This window comes from Candoia aspera, chromosome 7 (genome assembly GCF_035149785.1).
Source record: "Candoia aspera isolate rCanAsp1 chromosome 7, rCanAsp1.hap2, whole genome shotgun sequence".
Classification (NCBI taxonomy): Eukaryota; Metazoa; Chordata; class Lepidosauria; order Squamata; family Boidae; genus Candoia; species Candoia aspera.
Window position 1 is genome coordinate 29,349,823 of NC_086159.1, and position 16,971 is coordinate 29,366,793.

A 16,971-nucleotide genomic window follows, 5' to 3' on the forward strand; every position below is an offset into this window, starting at 1 on the left:
GCAAGACCCATCCTAAAACCTAACTTCCTTCTTAGGGAGCCACAAGTTCAAGGAGCTGGTAGATCTACCCCAGAGCTTTGCAAAGGTGTAAAGCCACAAGTCAAGGCAAGCCAGCTCAAAAGGAGCCAGTGTTTTGATCAGGACCAAGTATGGAGTGACCAAATCAATCCCATAGGTCTATATTGGCCTCAGAAACACATACGAATAGCGTGAACTCCATCCTTGTTCTGCAAAGCCTTGTGATGTGGTTTGCATCACTGATTCATGTGTAACACGTTATGTTCTCCCTAAAGAAGATGCATCCCTGCCTGAACTGCTTGGAAAGCTGTGCCTCCTTCATGTAGGTGAGCAGCTGCCTTACTATCAAGAGTTATATTCTCTCTTCTTTCCTTCCTCCACTACGCAGCCCCTCCCATTCTTTTATCCCTTGATATAGGCAAAGCTTTCTTTTCTGAATCTTGTTTCAATGACAACTGTATGTTCCTAAGGGCAGGGACTCCGCCTTTACTTGTCTCTTGCATATTCTGGGGTACTTAAAAGCAGGATGCACATGGTGCCTGAATGCAGGTGTTTGCTGGAATATCATTTGCCTGACTATAGACAAAATGGATGGTTGATTTAGCCTTAAGCAACTCATATGTATATGTTAGAGTGATATCCTGCTCTGTCTTCAAGAGATCAAGGTGGCTTATAAGGGGATTTGATTTTATCTCTGTAACTACAGTGTGAGGTAGGTTGGGTTGTAACTAATCCAAAATTTCCATACTGTTTCCATGGCTGAGGGTGATCTTGTACCTGGGTCTCCCCAGCCCCATTCCAGCACCTTAACTATTACATCACATTGGATCTGTTTGTTTTTAATAATGCTATAGCACAACTAACAGCTTTATCTGGAAAGTTTATTCTTCCTACTGTAACAGTAGTAGCAGTAGAATACTTACCTTGTCCCATGAGCTAAACTAATTTATCTAGGTCAACAAACAAATCAGGACCTTTTATATTGTTCAAATACTGATCTCTAGATATGTAGTTCTTCTTCAGAGCATGTACAATTAAATCACAACTCATACTTTTAAGAGGAAAGCCACAATTTATACAAACATACCTTTCATAAATTTATGCATATTTTGCACTCTATTTACACCTACAGACAAAATGGTAACTACTGTTAACTGGGCCAATTTCATTTGAGAAAAGACACTGGCTTTCCAAAAGAGAAAACAAGGTAATTACAACACATCTACACATAAATAAATCTATGAACAAAGAGTATTTAGTCCCCCTATAACAAGGATTCCAAAAGCAGCTTTAAAAAGGTCACAGCTTACTTTAAAAAAAAGCCACAACACCTAATAAAAGTTTATGATGGATGTACAGACAGCTGCTCTATCATTACATTGCAACCTAGAAGGCATTCCTTTAGGAGATGCAACTTTGGACCTACATATGGATATTTCTGAAGCATGATGTAAATCCATGAAGATGTACTTATCAATATACTACCCTTTTTCTTACCAATCCTGTGCAATTTTGTCATTGCTATTTGCTGGAACAGGTGGAAGGAAAGAGGATAACCAGCAACAATGCAGATGGACTGAGTTACAGCAGCAATGGATGTAACCTTGGAAGACCTGAAAGGTCAGGTTAGGGATACATCCTCACTGAGAAGGTCTATGGGATTGCTGAGAGTCCACACCAGCTTGATGACACAGCATCCCTCAACGTTGATCTAGGGTGGGAAGGTCATCTGCGCACATCAAGCCTATAGGAATTTTTACTGGGGCCTCAAGCCCTCTTCACCACTGGCCCTCACCTATTTTTAGTAAGGCACTACTGTAGTTTCCATTTTTTTAATAGGTCACCATTCAACTTGCCTCTCTCTGCTACGAGGCGCAGCCCTGAGGCCACTATATTGCTGTTGGGAGGAATCGCGAACCTCACGAACCAGCGCAGGCACATTAAGACCACCAATACAGCGCTAACAGGGAAGCATTAAGACGACCGAGAGGGCTGCAGCGAGGACAGCCGCGTGAGAGAGGCGCCAACGACCCATGTCCCTGCTACTGCAGGCCGAGGGGGCTGCCCGCTCTGGGAAAACCCTTCCCCTCCTCCTCGCCCGCCCCGAGCGCGGCCTCGGTTTAGCCCGGGAGGAAAAGCGAATGCGAGCCTGGCACCGCCCGCGAGCAACGGAAGGAGGGCCGAAGGTGTGCCGTCCTCCTTAACCCCCCTCCGGCTGGAGAAGCCGCGGACGGGCCGGGTGGTTTTCGTTGCTACGACCACCTCCGGCGGGATTCGGAGGAGGCCGGCGAGGAGCGCGTGACGCACCTCCTCCCCCTCCCCCCTCTCCCCGAGAACAAAAGAAGAATTCTTTGCACAGGTTTGTGGGCACCCAAGTAACCTGAGGTTTGGCAGCCTCCCAGATATTCTCCTGCTCGGGACACTGCACACCGATTATTTTTTTTTGGTCTATAGGACAAATCATCTGGCAGGGAAGCCTTTGTTGCTCTGGAAGCGGGGAGCTGCAGCGACCCACGAAGGAGAATGCACTCTGCGTGGGCTCGTTTATATTTCACCAATTTCTGGGCCAGTCTTAGCAGTGGGTACAAATTATGGGCGAAATTCTTTGTTGGCTCCCATCCACCTGTTTTATTTGGCAAAAAGGGGTGTGACCTTACAATTTATTTGAGCCTCTGTTACTCTGTATAAATGATATTGCAAGATTGGAATGCTGCCTCAACCACCACCTCCTCCAAAAACGGAGGCAGGTTCCATTCTTTTCTTTAAACAGTCCTATTTTTCAGTCCTTCCTTTAAACCTACAAAATCTGTGGCGCCTTTCTTGCCGATATGCTCATGACCCCTTTTTTGTTATTACTCTGCACATACCTGTGTGCCTAGATTCTATTTCCCTTGGCAGGATAATGGAAATCTATTTGTCATCTTTAGATTCATGAGGGCAGCACACCCACTCAGCATTAATGAACTTGGGCATGCCTCTTAAATTGGTGTGTTTGGTTCAAGGCAGCTGGCTGTCCCCTTTCTTCAAGGGGAGGTCAGAAGAATACCCCCTCCCAAAGAACCCCAAATAATCTGATTTGCCCCCAAGTGTCACTAAAGCAGAGCTGAGCAGGACTGAAAGTAATGCATGTAGAAATTGCAGGGACCGGTTTTTTAAATGGAAGGGAAATCCAGCAGCTCTGGCCCTTTAAGAGCTCCACCCCACCCAATCTCCACATTCCCTGCCTTTCCTCTTGGGCATTTGTTTGGAACTGATACAGGATCTCTCCCGTGGCAGCTCCAGCTTGGAACAGCTGGAAGATTACATCCCCAGCTAAGTAACCCCCAGTTGGAATTCAGCTGCCAGCCAATACTCTTGGCTTCTCCAACTCCTTTTAGTTTGACCCTCCCATCGTAGGAGCGTGTGAGAGAGAAACCTCTGCTTTTTTCATTCAGACCAGCTCCCTTGGGCATCCTAAGGAATATGGCAGGCTCCCTCCATTAACTACCAGAGACTCTCCCTCTCCCACCCTCTCCAAGCCAGCTACCTGGGCTGAATCCCCAAGCAGGATTGTCTGATTTCCTCAGTGCCCTATGTTAGGGATCTTCTGAGACCATCTGATATAGGCTGGTTTGTACAAGGTGCTCCTTACCTTTCAGGAGCATAACAAACCATAAGCATAGCCCACAAGGTAGCTGCAAATATACTGGAGAAGGAGAATGCCAATACAATTTTATTGTCTTCAAAACTGAGAAACATAAAGCACTGGTTCCAAGTGTATTAATCACAGATGGCCAAACGGTGTCACAGCATCAACATCACGCTCTCAGGTAATATGATAATATTGATGGCCAGTATTGTTGATAATTAGAAAGCTTGGTGTGCATAACAAACAGGTGAAGGGCTGTAGGAACATTTTTTTCCTCGTTAGGAGAAAATGAAAAGGCCACATGGACTGTATTTACCCAGATTGGACAGAACTGCCAACCATAAAAAAGGCATCTCCAGGAGCAGCTGTTTGACAATTATTATGATTAAGGTCCAATTGTATTCATACTTTCTGGGGAGTAAATCATATTTAATTTCCTGGGAATTCCAGGTAAACATGCATAAGGTTGTATTGTCTTTCTAAATATTGGAATCAATAACTTTCCCTCAGCAAACAATTCTTTCAGGAAGATTCTCTTTCAAGAAGAGGTGGCCAAGTTGTCAGTTTAATTTCATGGATCAAAATTCTTGTACTTTATAAGGGGAAAAGGGGGGCATATCCCATGGAAATCTTACCCCTTGCTGGTAATCACCCACTTGATGTGTTTCCTAGTCTCTTGTATATACTTTTATCATTAGTTTGATGTTCACCAGGAGGTTTTTCTTTCTCATATTTTTGTTAAAAGGCAAGTACTTACCTCACTGCTGATGAGAGGCAGGTAACAGAGAGACACGAAAAGCAGTCCAAAATTCATGCCGACTCCAATCCCCAGAAGTTCCAGACACATTGAAGGAGAGTCTTATTTTTTTTTTAAAAAAAATAAAGAATTAAGATTTCCCAGTTCAGGCTGATTGAGGATCTGCACTTACTGTAATTGGCTGTATATTAAGTGTAGAGCTCTTCACTGTCTCATTTCTGTCCCAGTAAACTTTCTCCCAAAAATAATATGTACTCTTGGGGGGGGCGGAATTAACAGCTCCAGAGTGGAGGGACTTGATTACTAGTCTGCCTTCTTGGTAGAGAAGAAAAAGGTATTTGTAAAAATAAAAATATAGTCATGTCCCCATCAAAAACTTAGCCATCCAAAATGGGTCTCTTCCATCTACATACCCCTAGTAGTTCAGTGTAAGGTCTGTGTTCCTAGATTTGGCAGTTCATGTGAAATCAGGTCCTCTTTCCTTAAGGATAAAAAAGTCTGCTGGCAAAAGCAAAATTATTTAGGCTGTTTCTTCAAAATATTAAACTTCAGCCATTAAAAACCATACAGGGAGAATGAAGATCTTCGTGTCCCTCATTCTCCCTTACTTGACTTCTTACACTGCTCCATTTCTTGGAACCATTTGACTGAGCTTCCTGGTCAGCTGTCTTTCCAAAGAGCAGTGGTAGTCTTGGTTGAGGAAGAGTTTTGAGGCTTCAGTTGTTATGTTTGCAGACAGGTGAGCAAATGGTTCTTGCTGCAGCAAGTGTGTGTGTGGAAATAAAGTCTTGCAAAATCTCCTAGAATTGCTGCAGCTGCTCTCGCTGATCCTTGTACTCTGTTGCAGCAAGGAAGCAAAAGGTCCGCTCTGCTGGAGGCAGACCCAGCACCAAGGAGAGAGCAAGTTTGGGTCTCAATTTTAGTCTGCAAGAAAATAAGGTGCTAGTATTACAGTTCCTTCTTTTAAAGGAGGAGAGGGGGAGGGAGAGGAGAGGGGGAGGAGACAGGGCTGGCAGGAACTCCTCTCTTGGCTATGAATCAAAGAGGGGAAAAAGAGAATTTAGTCTCAGTAGAATTTTTCAGAATCTGTAGTTAACAAACACGGTGTGAATGGAGAAACACCTCTGCTTTCAAAAGGGAGAACCTGGGAGATTCTGTTCCTTCAGGGCAAAGTGAAAAGGGGGAGGATAGTTCTCAGCCTAGCATTGCTGTGTTGTATTTTTGGCTCCTAGTATTCTCTGTTGAAGCGTAGGTACTTGGAGACAAGATTAATATGTGTTCTTTTAGCTCTGTGAATCTAGAGCTTGAATATCTTTGATCTACCTGCAAAAACAGACAAAAGCCCAAAAGATACACATGATATCAGCAAAAGGATCCACCGAAGTTGGCACATGTCATAGCCTTCAGTGCTGGAAGGCAATTCGTTGTTATAGTAATAATTTCCAGAATGTAATAAACATCCAAGCTTCGGAAAGTTGAATAGGAGACATTTGCTGGGAGAAGTTGGGGTAATTAGTTGTTAGATGAAAACAAAACAAGAGTCAATATTTTCTTTTAAAATAGAAGCCCACCATGGTTTGGAAACTACATTTGATGTTATATTTTCTCTACTCACATTCCAAATCCTTGTCCAAGAGGATTAACTCAGTTTACACATGTTAAGCCCTAATATGGTTTTATTTTGGCTTATGTTGTTAAGAAAATCCAGCCAGTAGCTATCCATTTGCAAACCATAGTGATTTGTTGTGTTTGGAAAGTGAGCCAATGGTGGTTTACTTAAACCAGGGATTAACTTTATATGTGAACCTGGTCATAAAAAGCAATTGTAGACTCTGCTCTTAAAATGTAGAGCTGGTCATATCTCTGCATCTAAATTCCATCTGGTAAACTGTTAAGATCCTTTTCTGCTGTGTCTGATTATGTAAGTTTCCCCGAGAATGATTTGTTACACTGTAACTAATACATTGAATAAATAAATGAATTGCCTTATTGCAAACTCAGGGCATTGCTTGATCTAACTTAGTATTGTCTGCTTCAACAGCTGCTGCTCATGCAGAACTCTTTCTAAGTGCATCTGTTCAGACTCTTTAAACATGGTGTGCCTGGGGTGGAACTTGCGGTGGGGTATTCCGTATACAAAATATCTGCTATATGGTTGAGCTGTGAACATTCTGCATGTCAGATCCAGGGTGTTGCTAATTATTTTTCTGGCAGTTTCATGATGTTTCAGGGCAAGTGTTTTCAGAGCAGCCCCCCTGCATGGTGTTTTTAAGACCAGACATATGCACATAAATTTTATATTATAAAGCAGCTCAGCATTGGAACCGGGCATGAAGTCTGTACTGTAATGGATTGATTAGATGCAGAATCCATGCAGCCTTGCTGCCAACCACTTTGTTGCTCTTTAAATGGAACCATTTTTACCCTGTCATTCCTTGCTCAGCAGATGTCATCCTAAATGTTTTCTCGTCAATATGTCTGGATCTGAGTGCAAGCAAGCAACTTCCAGTAGTTCTGCCTTCTCTCTCCTGTGAAATGATGTAGCTACGCACACCCCCTTCCGTGGGATGGTAAAATGGCTGGGTCACTCGTTGGCAGTGAGCCAGCCTGGGGGGTGATCAGAAGCTTGGGGATACAGCGCTATGGCAGTCAACAGCCTCACCAAGATGGACCAATATATTCTCTGATAAAGACAAACTGTAAAAGAGCAACAACACAGAGAATGATTTCAAAGGTGGCCTGAAGAATCCACCTAGTAATCCATGGCTATCAGGACTATGATCCTGCACCATGGTTGTTCCTAAAGATTTGCACAAAAGGGCCAAGGGAGAAATAGCACAGTGCAGCTGGACGGAAATGGATTATATATTGCTTACTTGGAGGGGAGGGGGCAGTATTTAGTCTAGGCATTCCTCTTAGGTTGTGCCTTAAATAGCACTATAAGGATTATGTAGATTCATAACAGCCAAATAAGCCAATTCATAGTTACCCAATCTGGACAGCTCAGAGGTATTAATAAATGGCACAACCCCCCCACCCCCCATTCTCCTTCTCTATCAACACAGATACAGTCTGACTCTTGTTAGATCATAGAATACGGTCTAATGTCAGTTTATATCTTGGGATTTAGATGTTCTTTACAAGGCAAAAACTAACAAACGTGGCAGAGCACAAAGCCTTCCAACCAAATGGGGGACCTGCCTCTGTTCAGCTGTGTCAGGAGGTTAACGCTCAACATCAGATGCCCCTTTTGGTTAGGGCTTTGGGGTTGCCCTGTTATCTGTGTGAAGCCCCAGGATATTTCCTTTGTGCATTACAGTTTTGCTGAGTGCCATCTATCTGAGCCATTCATTCTTCAATGGGCTCCATTGCGATTTCACATAGAGCTGCTCAGAATCCAGAGGTTTGCATACCTGAAATGTACATACCAGAACTGGGTGTCTGGAACCTCTGGTTGTGGAGGGGAGTTCAGCAGGAAAACCAGCAGTGACATCGCGGCTGGATTCACACTGTAAATGAATACATTCATAGCTTGTTTAACCATAGTTTAATGAGTAAACCCAAACTTTCTGGGCTCATGCAACATGTTAAATCTAGATAAATCTCATATATTAACACAATGTGTGAATCAAAGGAAAAAAAACATCAAGAAGGTAAGCAATGAGAAGGAACTTTGGGTGGCTTTTCTTTATGAATAAACTGCCTTATACTAGCTGGATGTTCAGATTATGCTAAACTTAGTTTACTTAACTATGGTATATTGAATAAACCATGAGTGATGGAGTTTGTACAGTGCTCTAAACTGTAAACTTTTGCTTGCAGATACAGTGGTTGGATTCACAAGCTCCACTAAGACAAACCAAACCAAACCATAGTATGATTTAGTGCAATACACAAACCTAGTCATTGAGTCACACTTTTTGCCCATCCAGCTCTGTACTGGCTAGATTCACAAAACACACAAAGTAAAATGTAAGTGGTTAGTTGTGGTTCAGTGCATTTTGTGAACCCAGCCATATAATTAGTTTATGGTTTAATATGTACAAATCCAGGTAATTGGGTTCAGTTAACTATGTTAGGATTAAGGTTTTGTGAACACAGCCATTGTCTGTTCAGATTAGCATCAGCTCTCTAGAGCCTGATTTAAACTTTCCAGTCCTGTTTCACTGGAGGCACAAAAGACTAAACCATCAACACTTCGTATATAAACTATGTATTCTGCCACCATGCTATGGTTGCTTATTCTTAAAGGGGACAAATAATCCCTCTTTATTCCCTCCTATGAGTTAAAGCCATTATCCTCCTTATGGTCTCTGTTGACAAGTTAACCCAACTTGGGAATAGGGAATTACTATGGGAAGCTTAAACATGCTGGTTAGGTCAGCTTTGTGTCCCCACTCTCTGGGCTCAGTTTGAAGGGGGAGTGCTACCCAAGTCCTGTTTAAAAGTAGCAAGCCATAAGAAGGGAAAGTAGAAACATGGAATTTATGAACATTGAGCGGATTGTCTAGAGACAGCCTAGCTGCCATTTTCATGAGATGAAGTATACAGTATTTTTATTTAAATTTAACTATATTCTGCTTTCCATTACCTATATAAGAAGACAAGATTTTGGCTGTGTTCACACATGTTGACAGTTGCATTTGCTTAGCGGGCTAAACCTAGTTAATTTTAACATTGGCTGGGGGGGTGCATGTTCTGTGAACCCAGGCCCTTGGTTAGTTTTGAATTTACTGTATTGGGTAACCTCAGAAAATAAATTAGTAACCAGGTTAAATGTATTATGATACTGCAGTCATTATATTTATATTATTGCATGCAAATTTTTATTTAAGCCTGACTCCTGACCTTGTTTATGTGGTTGAGTGTGATGATTTGTATTTTTAAGCACTGTTTAAGTGGCCTTAGTATTCCTGAGAGCGAAACTATGCTTGATATTAAATATGTCACCCAAAGTTTCACATTTCTTTTTTCAACCCAGCCACTGCAGTCTCTGATCAGGAGTACCGTGTGAGTGTGTGCTGGGATTAAAACTTTTTTTATAGAACAGCCTCCCCCATACTGGGTCTCTTCAGCTGCATAGAAACTACATTCCCAGAATTTCCCATTAGCAATGCTTGTTGGGAATGCTAAAAGTTATAATCTTAACTATGTTCGGAAAAACATTTCTAGTATTATGACCTTGAGAAAATTGTGTTGCCTTCAATTTTGCATTTTAGTACAGCAAGAAAGCTCCAGCTGGCCACCACAATGATTGCTATTTAAAGTATGTCAATGATACAATTGGCACGTTTAGTTCCATGTAGTTTGGCTGTGAGGATGTAGAAGAGAACCTTGGGCCATTTCGCTTCCCTCGTCCCAGCTGCAGTGGTTACATTTTATGTGCTTTTAATAGGCATTTAGGACAAAGAGATGAAGAGCTTTTCAAGCATTGGAATATCCCCTAGAGGTTACAGTGGAAGGGAATTCCCTCCTTCCCACCCACCCCCTCCAGAAAGAAAGAGCAGCTGGTTTATTGCCCACAAATATTGGATATTTCACAGTAGCCAAGAGAGAACATAGCCCTCCACAGAAAAACTGTTTCCTTGACCTTGCTTGAACATATGTTTAGCCTGAGTTACTGATATACTTCCATATTTATTTCCTGAACTGTGGGAATCTTCTGAACAGTGATGCTAGCACTGCAGTTTCCAGAATTCCCCAAAACCTAATTTTAGACCCCCAAAATACCATTTTTTTAATGTTCCCTTAGATTGCACTCCTATGGACCCACTGAATGTAATGGGACTAACTTCTGAACACAACTTCATAGGACTGCACTGTTAAGCATCTAGGCATATCTTCATAAGTGTATGCCACCAAGATCAAACTCCATATTCAGATGAAAAACTATTTTTTCATGGTGTGAACTTCATAATCCCTTTTAAGTACATCAAAGTGGGAATGTGCAGAGTCTAGGGTCAATATAGTAGGAAGAGTGAGATACGTGGCATGAAAATCCAAGTTTTATTTTTAAGTCTTTGGCGCACCGTCTTTTCCATATCCGGCTAAATTACGTGGGATCTAATATAGGGGAAAAGGTTATTTATTTACACATGGATGATGTGTGGCAGAATTTTTAGAATCATAGGTTTAGAGACAAGCTAAATCTTAGCAATTCAGACAGTGAGGAAGAGGATGTTTGGAAAAAGACTGTAGTTCTGGAGAGGTCTTGAGGTAAATACAATTCAAAGACTCTTAACCTTTCTGTGGCTATTTATTTATTTATATATTATTTAGTGAATGTATACAGAATATAAAAGTGGCTATTTATTTAACATGAGAAGAAAATAGACCATCTTTCCCTGTAGGAAGACAGATGCTACAAATCAGTTGCTCTGGAAGAGTATGTTGTAGCTAATCCAAGACAACTTTCCCAAATCTCGTAGGGTCCAGATGTTTTGGGAGTGAAATTTTAGAGCAAATGTGTCAACCTCTTTTGGCCCAAAGTCTTCACTTGGCCAGGAGGTTAACTCCAAAAGTTGTCAGGTCAAAGACAAAGATATGGATAGAGTCAGGGGAAATAAATCAAATTTATAATTTTGATTACTCCCATTTATTTCATTTTTTCTTTCCTCATATGAAAAGATAATTTCATGCCAATGTGGTGGGCTCTAGGAACTGCACATAAAACTACATAAAACCACATAAAGCTATATGTAGAAGTTATATTGGAAGATAGAGTTTCTCAGGACAGATATGTTGGCTATGTCAACAGCCATCAGTCACTAACCTCCGAGAAACTCAAGACAGAATGCCTATTAAGCTGTGGAAAATCAGGGTAATGAAGTGCCAAAATTAAACTACTCCAGGTATAAGAAGGGTCTGCACTTCATGTAGAGTAGCTTTATCCTATATGCAATAAAAAATCTTATCTAGCCATGCCATGCCATGCCAAGTATTTGGATAGCTTCTGCCAAGTTTAAGCCAGAGAATCTGACACCACATGTAGCTCTGAGACACAAAGGCATTTGTGGTTAGCCACAGTGATGCCAAAATGATGAAATGTGTGACATGACATCACAATGCATGCTCTGCCCTTTCATACTTGCATTGTGAGTCTGCATGCAAGTATATAGACTGCACAATTTCTGACAAAACATACATGTTGTCAGTTGGCCCCCACTTGTTCCTCTTCTGCAGAAGTCCATGCTGGGACATTAGGTTGTGAATCCTCTTCTAGAGTATCACAGCCAATGAAAGCAGATGATAGGGTTTCCTGCAATTGAAGCCCATGAGTTACCTCATGGTAAATAAACAAGAGACCAAGGTGGCTTGTAAACAGAATGCTAGCGTGGCCCAAAGTTCTTTCTTTTTCTTTTTGGCTATTGCCTCTGAGTTACTGTTTATGGAGAGCAAAAGCAGGAGAACTTAGTTGACCTCAAATTCTGCTTGTGAATGTCCCAGAAGCATCTGGGTGAGACAGGTTGTTGGAGTAGATGGGCATCTGATGTGATTCTGCAAGGCTTTTCCTTTCTTGTGTGACTCTGAGAGTTATTCATGTGTTGTAAACATGGTTTCCTTCCGTGTAGTCATGCCAGCCACATGACCACAGAACTGTCTACGGACAAACGCCGGCTCTTCGGCTTTGAAACGGAGATGAGCGCCGCCCCCTAGATTCGGACACGACTGGACTTAATGTCAAGGGAAACCTTTACCTTTACTATAATAGTCACATAGGGAGCTGATAAATTATTATATAGGATTGGGATGCACATCTCTACATCACATGGAATATTGCAGATTGGCTGAGAGGCTGAGTTATATAGCTGATAGCTTCTGCTTTGAATCTTACTTCTCCCATTATGTTATTAAATGATGGTTTTCACCCTTTCATTTCTAATGTGGGGGTAGAAAAGGGGAAATTATATTTGCTTATCCTGCCACATTTATGCATTTAAATTAAGTGGGATTTACAAGTTTATGTTTAAAGTGCTATATAAATGAAAATGTTGTGTTTTTCAATCCAATGTTCCAGTTGTTGTGATTGCTACAACCAATAACCCCCCAGTGCTTCTAGGTAAGATGTATGTATGTAGTTTATATCAAAGGATACTCATTACTCAGAGCAACCTACTTCAACTTGGTACCTTCTAGTTGCCTTGGACTATATCCTTCATAATCTTCATTTAGCATAACCTATAGTTGGGGCTGGAGGGTTATATAGACCAAGAGCTCTGGTGGATGGTGGGCTGGGAGAAGATGGCCGAGCTGCTGCTTAGAAAACTGCATTTTAGTTTTCTGTGGAATATTGACATTGTTGGATTAAGACTTAAACTGTCTTGACATTTGAATAATCTGTTCTTATGCTGAAATCTAGAACCTGGAAGAATGAAGGAAGGCTTTGGGCTCCAAAATCTTTTCAGATATTAGAGAAACAGTCTTGTGGCATTTGGAACAATGTGTGATAGCATTGCAGCATGGCAGAATCTTTCATCCAGAGTTTCTGTTTCTAGGTCATTCATCTGACTTGGAGAAATTTCTTTAGCAGAGAAATGAAGTGACCTGCACAGACATAAAAACTTGGGTTGTTTTTTTTATTTGTAGCTTACAGGTTCAACAGGATAGCTAGGTTGGTGTTAAGGAATAAAAGTCTTCCATGCAACATTGAGAAGACATTTTTGCCTGTCCAGCAACAGAAGACATCACAAGAGTCAGACACCAATGCTGTCATACCAGAGGCCAGAGCAGCCCACCTGAGAACCACTGACCCATGTGAATTAAAGAAATTGGAAACTCAGTTCCAGTTACTCAGAATGGACCTGGAATTCCAGGAGGAAAAATAATCTTTTCAAACGGAAGTGGAGAGAGAGAAGAGAATTGGAGAAAAAGAAACAATTTCAAAGTTTGGAACTGGAGAGAGTGATGGAAAACAAGAAGAAAGCTCATCAGTTAGGAACTGAGAGGTAAAGAGAGGAATACCAATCCGCATTTCCCACCACTCCTGTGGAAAATTGCAGGTTTCCAGGGTGAAATTAGCCAAGGTAGGCTAAGTGGTGCTACCTGCTGTGAACCTTACCAGGATTTGGGGGCGAAGTTGTTTTGTCCATGGGGAGGGGGGGTGTCCTTTATGCAACTACTATATGTGGGTGGCATCTCTTTTGCTTGGTACACTTTGGAGGTGTTCTGAGGGGCAGTGGGACATATTTGTCATTTTACATCATCTATATTTTCGGAGTGCTTAGTTTTCTCCTCTTGAGAATGTAGAGGATACGGTGGCTGTTCCATCAGCGTAGTGGCAGCATCTCTCCATCATCACCCCTCCTTTCAGAGTTACTGGAGGATGAGATTGCATTGTAATAGTCTTGTGGATATAGGAGGAAAACAGAATGCCTGGCAGAAGCATGAAGCTTTGAGGAGAGGAGTCGAGAGGAGAGGAAAACAGTTTTCCTCAAATGTGTTCTCTGCTCTGATGCCTCTGTGTTTTCATCAACAAAGAAGTAAAAATCTTCCTTTTAGAAAGTTACACGTGATTCTGCTTTCATTTTTCTCTTTTGAGCTTCAGGACAGAATGGAACTCTTTCTCCCCAACCATGAAGAGCATTTGCTCGTACAAATTTCTCTCACTGCTAGCTCTTTCCTGTTTTCATGGAATGAAAAAATGCCCCATTTTCCTTCTTTATTTTTCCAAAGAGCCAAATAACACTGGAAAAGGCTATCTCCCTCCTGCCCCCCCTCCATACTATCCCAGTATAGCAATAATTTGTGTGCATATGTTAATTTCTGATGTGCATCACATGCTGTTCCTTTGGGATGTCAGCTTTTTGGTCTTCCTGACTGAGGGGAGCATTTAACTTCCCCTTTTTCCGGCCTCCATCACTCTCCAACCTTACTCCTTCTGCCCCCCTGTTCATCGTATTTGCATTCTTCAGTGGAAGCAGCAGCTGAAGAAAGGAAGCCTGCTGTACAGAAGTAAAAATAGATCCGGCAGTTACTCAGCTCCTGAGAACATGATGGTATGACTCGCGAGGTAAAATAAAGAGATGCGAAAATCGGAAGCTGTCGCATTCCCCCCAGTACCATACTTGTACCCTCCCCGCCCCCCACTTTTCCTTCTACCTGGAGAAGTTTGTGGCATCTCAGGCCTAAAGGAAGATGAGGGGAAAGCAATTGTTGAGCTCCCAGATAAAGACAACCGGGTTGGAAGCCCCTAAAGCCCATCTATTTTTTTACTCTACCAACACTGTGGATTCAGTATTGTCTTTGATGCAGCCTTGGGTGGGGGGATTAATTTACTTTTCTCATGGGGTCCTTTGTGGCTAAGCCAGTGGCTGTTGAGGGTGGGGACTTACTGGGACCACATAACTGTCCCTGCATACTTTGTCCTTAACTTGCTGGAAGCTTAGAAATGTGAAGATGACATGCCTCACCTCCAGTCCACGGAGGTTTTACGCCTGTGTTTTTCAAACTTGGCAACTTTAAGATGTGTGGACTTCGACTCCCAGAATTCCCCAGCCAGCATGCCAAGTTTGCAGATTCTGAGCTTCGAGTGAGACCTTCTTGTCACTTCGTACCAGCATACAAAGCTCCATGCAGGTGTCACTCAGGCCACACATGCCATTCTCCCACAATTTTTGCCTCCAGCTGTGTGCCTGAAACCTTGGTGGCATTGAGGGTCAGGCATTCTGGGTCTCATACTGATCTCGACCTGTTAAGAGCCATGGACCAGCTAGGTAGGGGGCTTCCCACTGGCGAAAGCAAGACATGATAGAGATCTGGTGTCCCATATCTGTCTCCCAGTATCTTTCTCTTTCCTCTGTATTTTGAAAGGGATCTAAATGGACTTCAGGTTCCAGTTCTTGAGTTAGGTAACAAATCTGGTTCCTCTTATGTTTCATTGTGCTTACATTTTGCACTTTGCTTCCCCCATGCTGGCTCGGCTCATGCATCAAATTAAGCCATAACTTGTCTAACGATGATGTATTGAATAAAAATGGTTGTACAAGACACTAAGCCACAATCCCTGGTTTATAAACTGCAGCAGCATCTGGGTGAATACAACTTATGCCAAAACACTGTCTCAGAGGGCTCTGTGAACCCAACCACTATTATATGATGGTTACATTTCTGTTCTTTTCTGATGCTTTTCCTCCCCATGTGCTGTCTTTTGGACATCTTGAACTACAATTTCCCAGCCCATATAAGGTGGTAATCCATGCAAATAGGGATTACACAGTTGTCACAATGTTTCTACTTTTTGCATTTTCTTTTCTTTCTTGGTTATCTTGTTTGTTGAAGCACTTTTAGAAGCTTGAAAATTTGCAAACTATTTCATAAATCTATCTCAACTTCACTTAATAATGGTATTGCCTTAATTAGGGATTTGGGTTTCTTTTTTTCTGTGTGACTAATAGAGATAATTCTGTTTCTCCCAAGGTGGGAGTCAGAAATCCTGTCTACCATACATTCTGTCCTTAGTCTTCCTTGTGAGAAGCAAGGAAGCCTTTCTGAGATATAGACATCTTTTGGTAAGTTCATCATTCCAGGGTCATGTTCACACCATCCTCAGTTACATAAATGAAATACCTCTGCTGAGGGTAACAATAGTAAACTTTGTCTCTGAATCCATTGAGGATTCTGGGTATCCCTATATATTCTGTGTACATTCTGTTGATTCTTTGTGTCTTCCAAGTAATCTAACACCAGTTTTATATTTCTTCTTTGGTGAGTCCTTGTACAACCTAACACTATTTTCTGTAGCTGAGAAGCAGGATCCACTTCGCTCTTCTGACACTGCAACTAAAATGGTAAACTGGTAGAGAGACAACTTTTCTACCTATTGTCCACCCCCACCCCTTTTTAGCCATTTGGAGAAGAACAATAGAACGACACTTCCAGTGCTTCCAACCAGAGCATCTGCTCCAACCAAAACGCCCCAAACACACATCTGAGTGGGCTAGCATGTCCTACCTCTCCCTCCCTGGCTCCCTGGGCCCAGACAAAGTGGCATCTCTGCAAACAAAGACTTTCAATAGCTCTCCTGCCCTCTGCCCTCTCCTAAACAATGCAAAGTTACAGAATATTGTCCACGGCTGAGTAAAAAGCCCTAAATATAGAACCTCTGATGTATTCTTGGTTTCCTGCCTGTCGGGCGTCCATCTCCCCCCTGCTATTGGCTATACTGCCACTAATCTCACACACTCACAACTAACACAAAGGGAGTGAGATCACCAAGACCACCTCCTCCCCACCTTAGAGGCAGAGGGGATTTCCAAAGTTTTGTCCTTGCTTTTAAGCCAGAGTTGGAGTGGGAACAAATGTCAGAAGGCACAAGTACTGCATGCAAGGCAGTTCACTCTCAAACAGGGAGCCTTTCACTCCTCTTCCTCTGCACCCACATTTAATTCTGGACCACCCACTTAGTCCTGCCAGTGCACGTGGCCTTTGAGTTCTGTGCTGGATCTCTGCTCCATTCTATCAAGCCATGTTCGCTCTTTTTTCTTCCTGTTATTTTACTCAAGCTAACACCGATAAAACTGTCATACAAATTTGAACCTTCCTCTGTACCACAGCGGGGTGTGCAGGTGAT

General features: G+C 42.2%; 1 protein-coding gene and 1 long non-coding RNA gene across 2 annotated transcripts in view; one reads left to right on the forward strand and one right to left on the reverse strand.

Moving 5' to 3' along the window:
- The window catches only part of PDGFB (platelet derived growth factor subunit B), a 36,081-nt gene extending 30,761 nt beyond the window's left edge, over window positions 1-5,320 (reverse strand). Inside the window, exon 1 of the mRNA XM_063309444.1 lies at window positions 4,404-5,320. Coding sequence (XP_063165514.1) covers window positions 4,404-4,493 — 90 coding nt within the window. The 5' untranslated portion in view covers window positions 4,494-5,320. The remainder of the gene's footprint in view (window positions 1-4,403) is intronic.
- On the forward strand, window positions 1,919-12,964 carry LOC134501583 (uncharacterized). Its single transcript, XR_010068363.1, has 2 exons — window positions 1,919-2,393; window positions 12,818-12,964. It is a non-coding gene; the product is annotated as an uncharacterized LOC134501583 (long non-coding RNA).
- The last annotated feature ends 4,007 nt before the right edge of the window (window positions 12,965-16,971 follow it).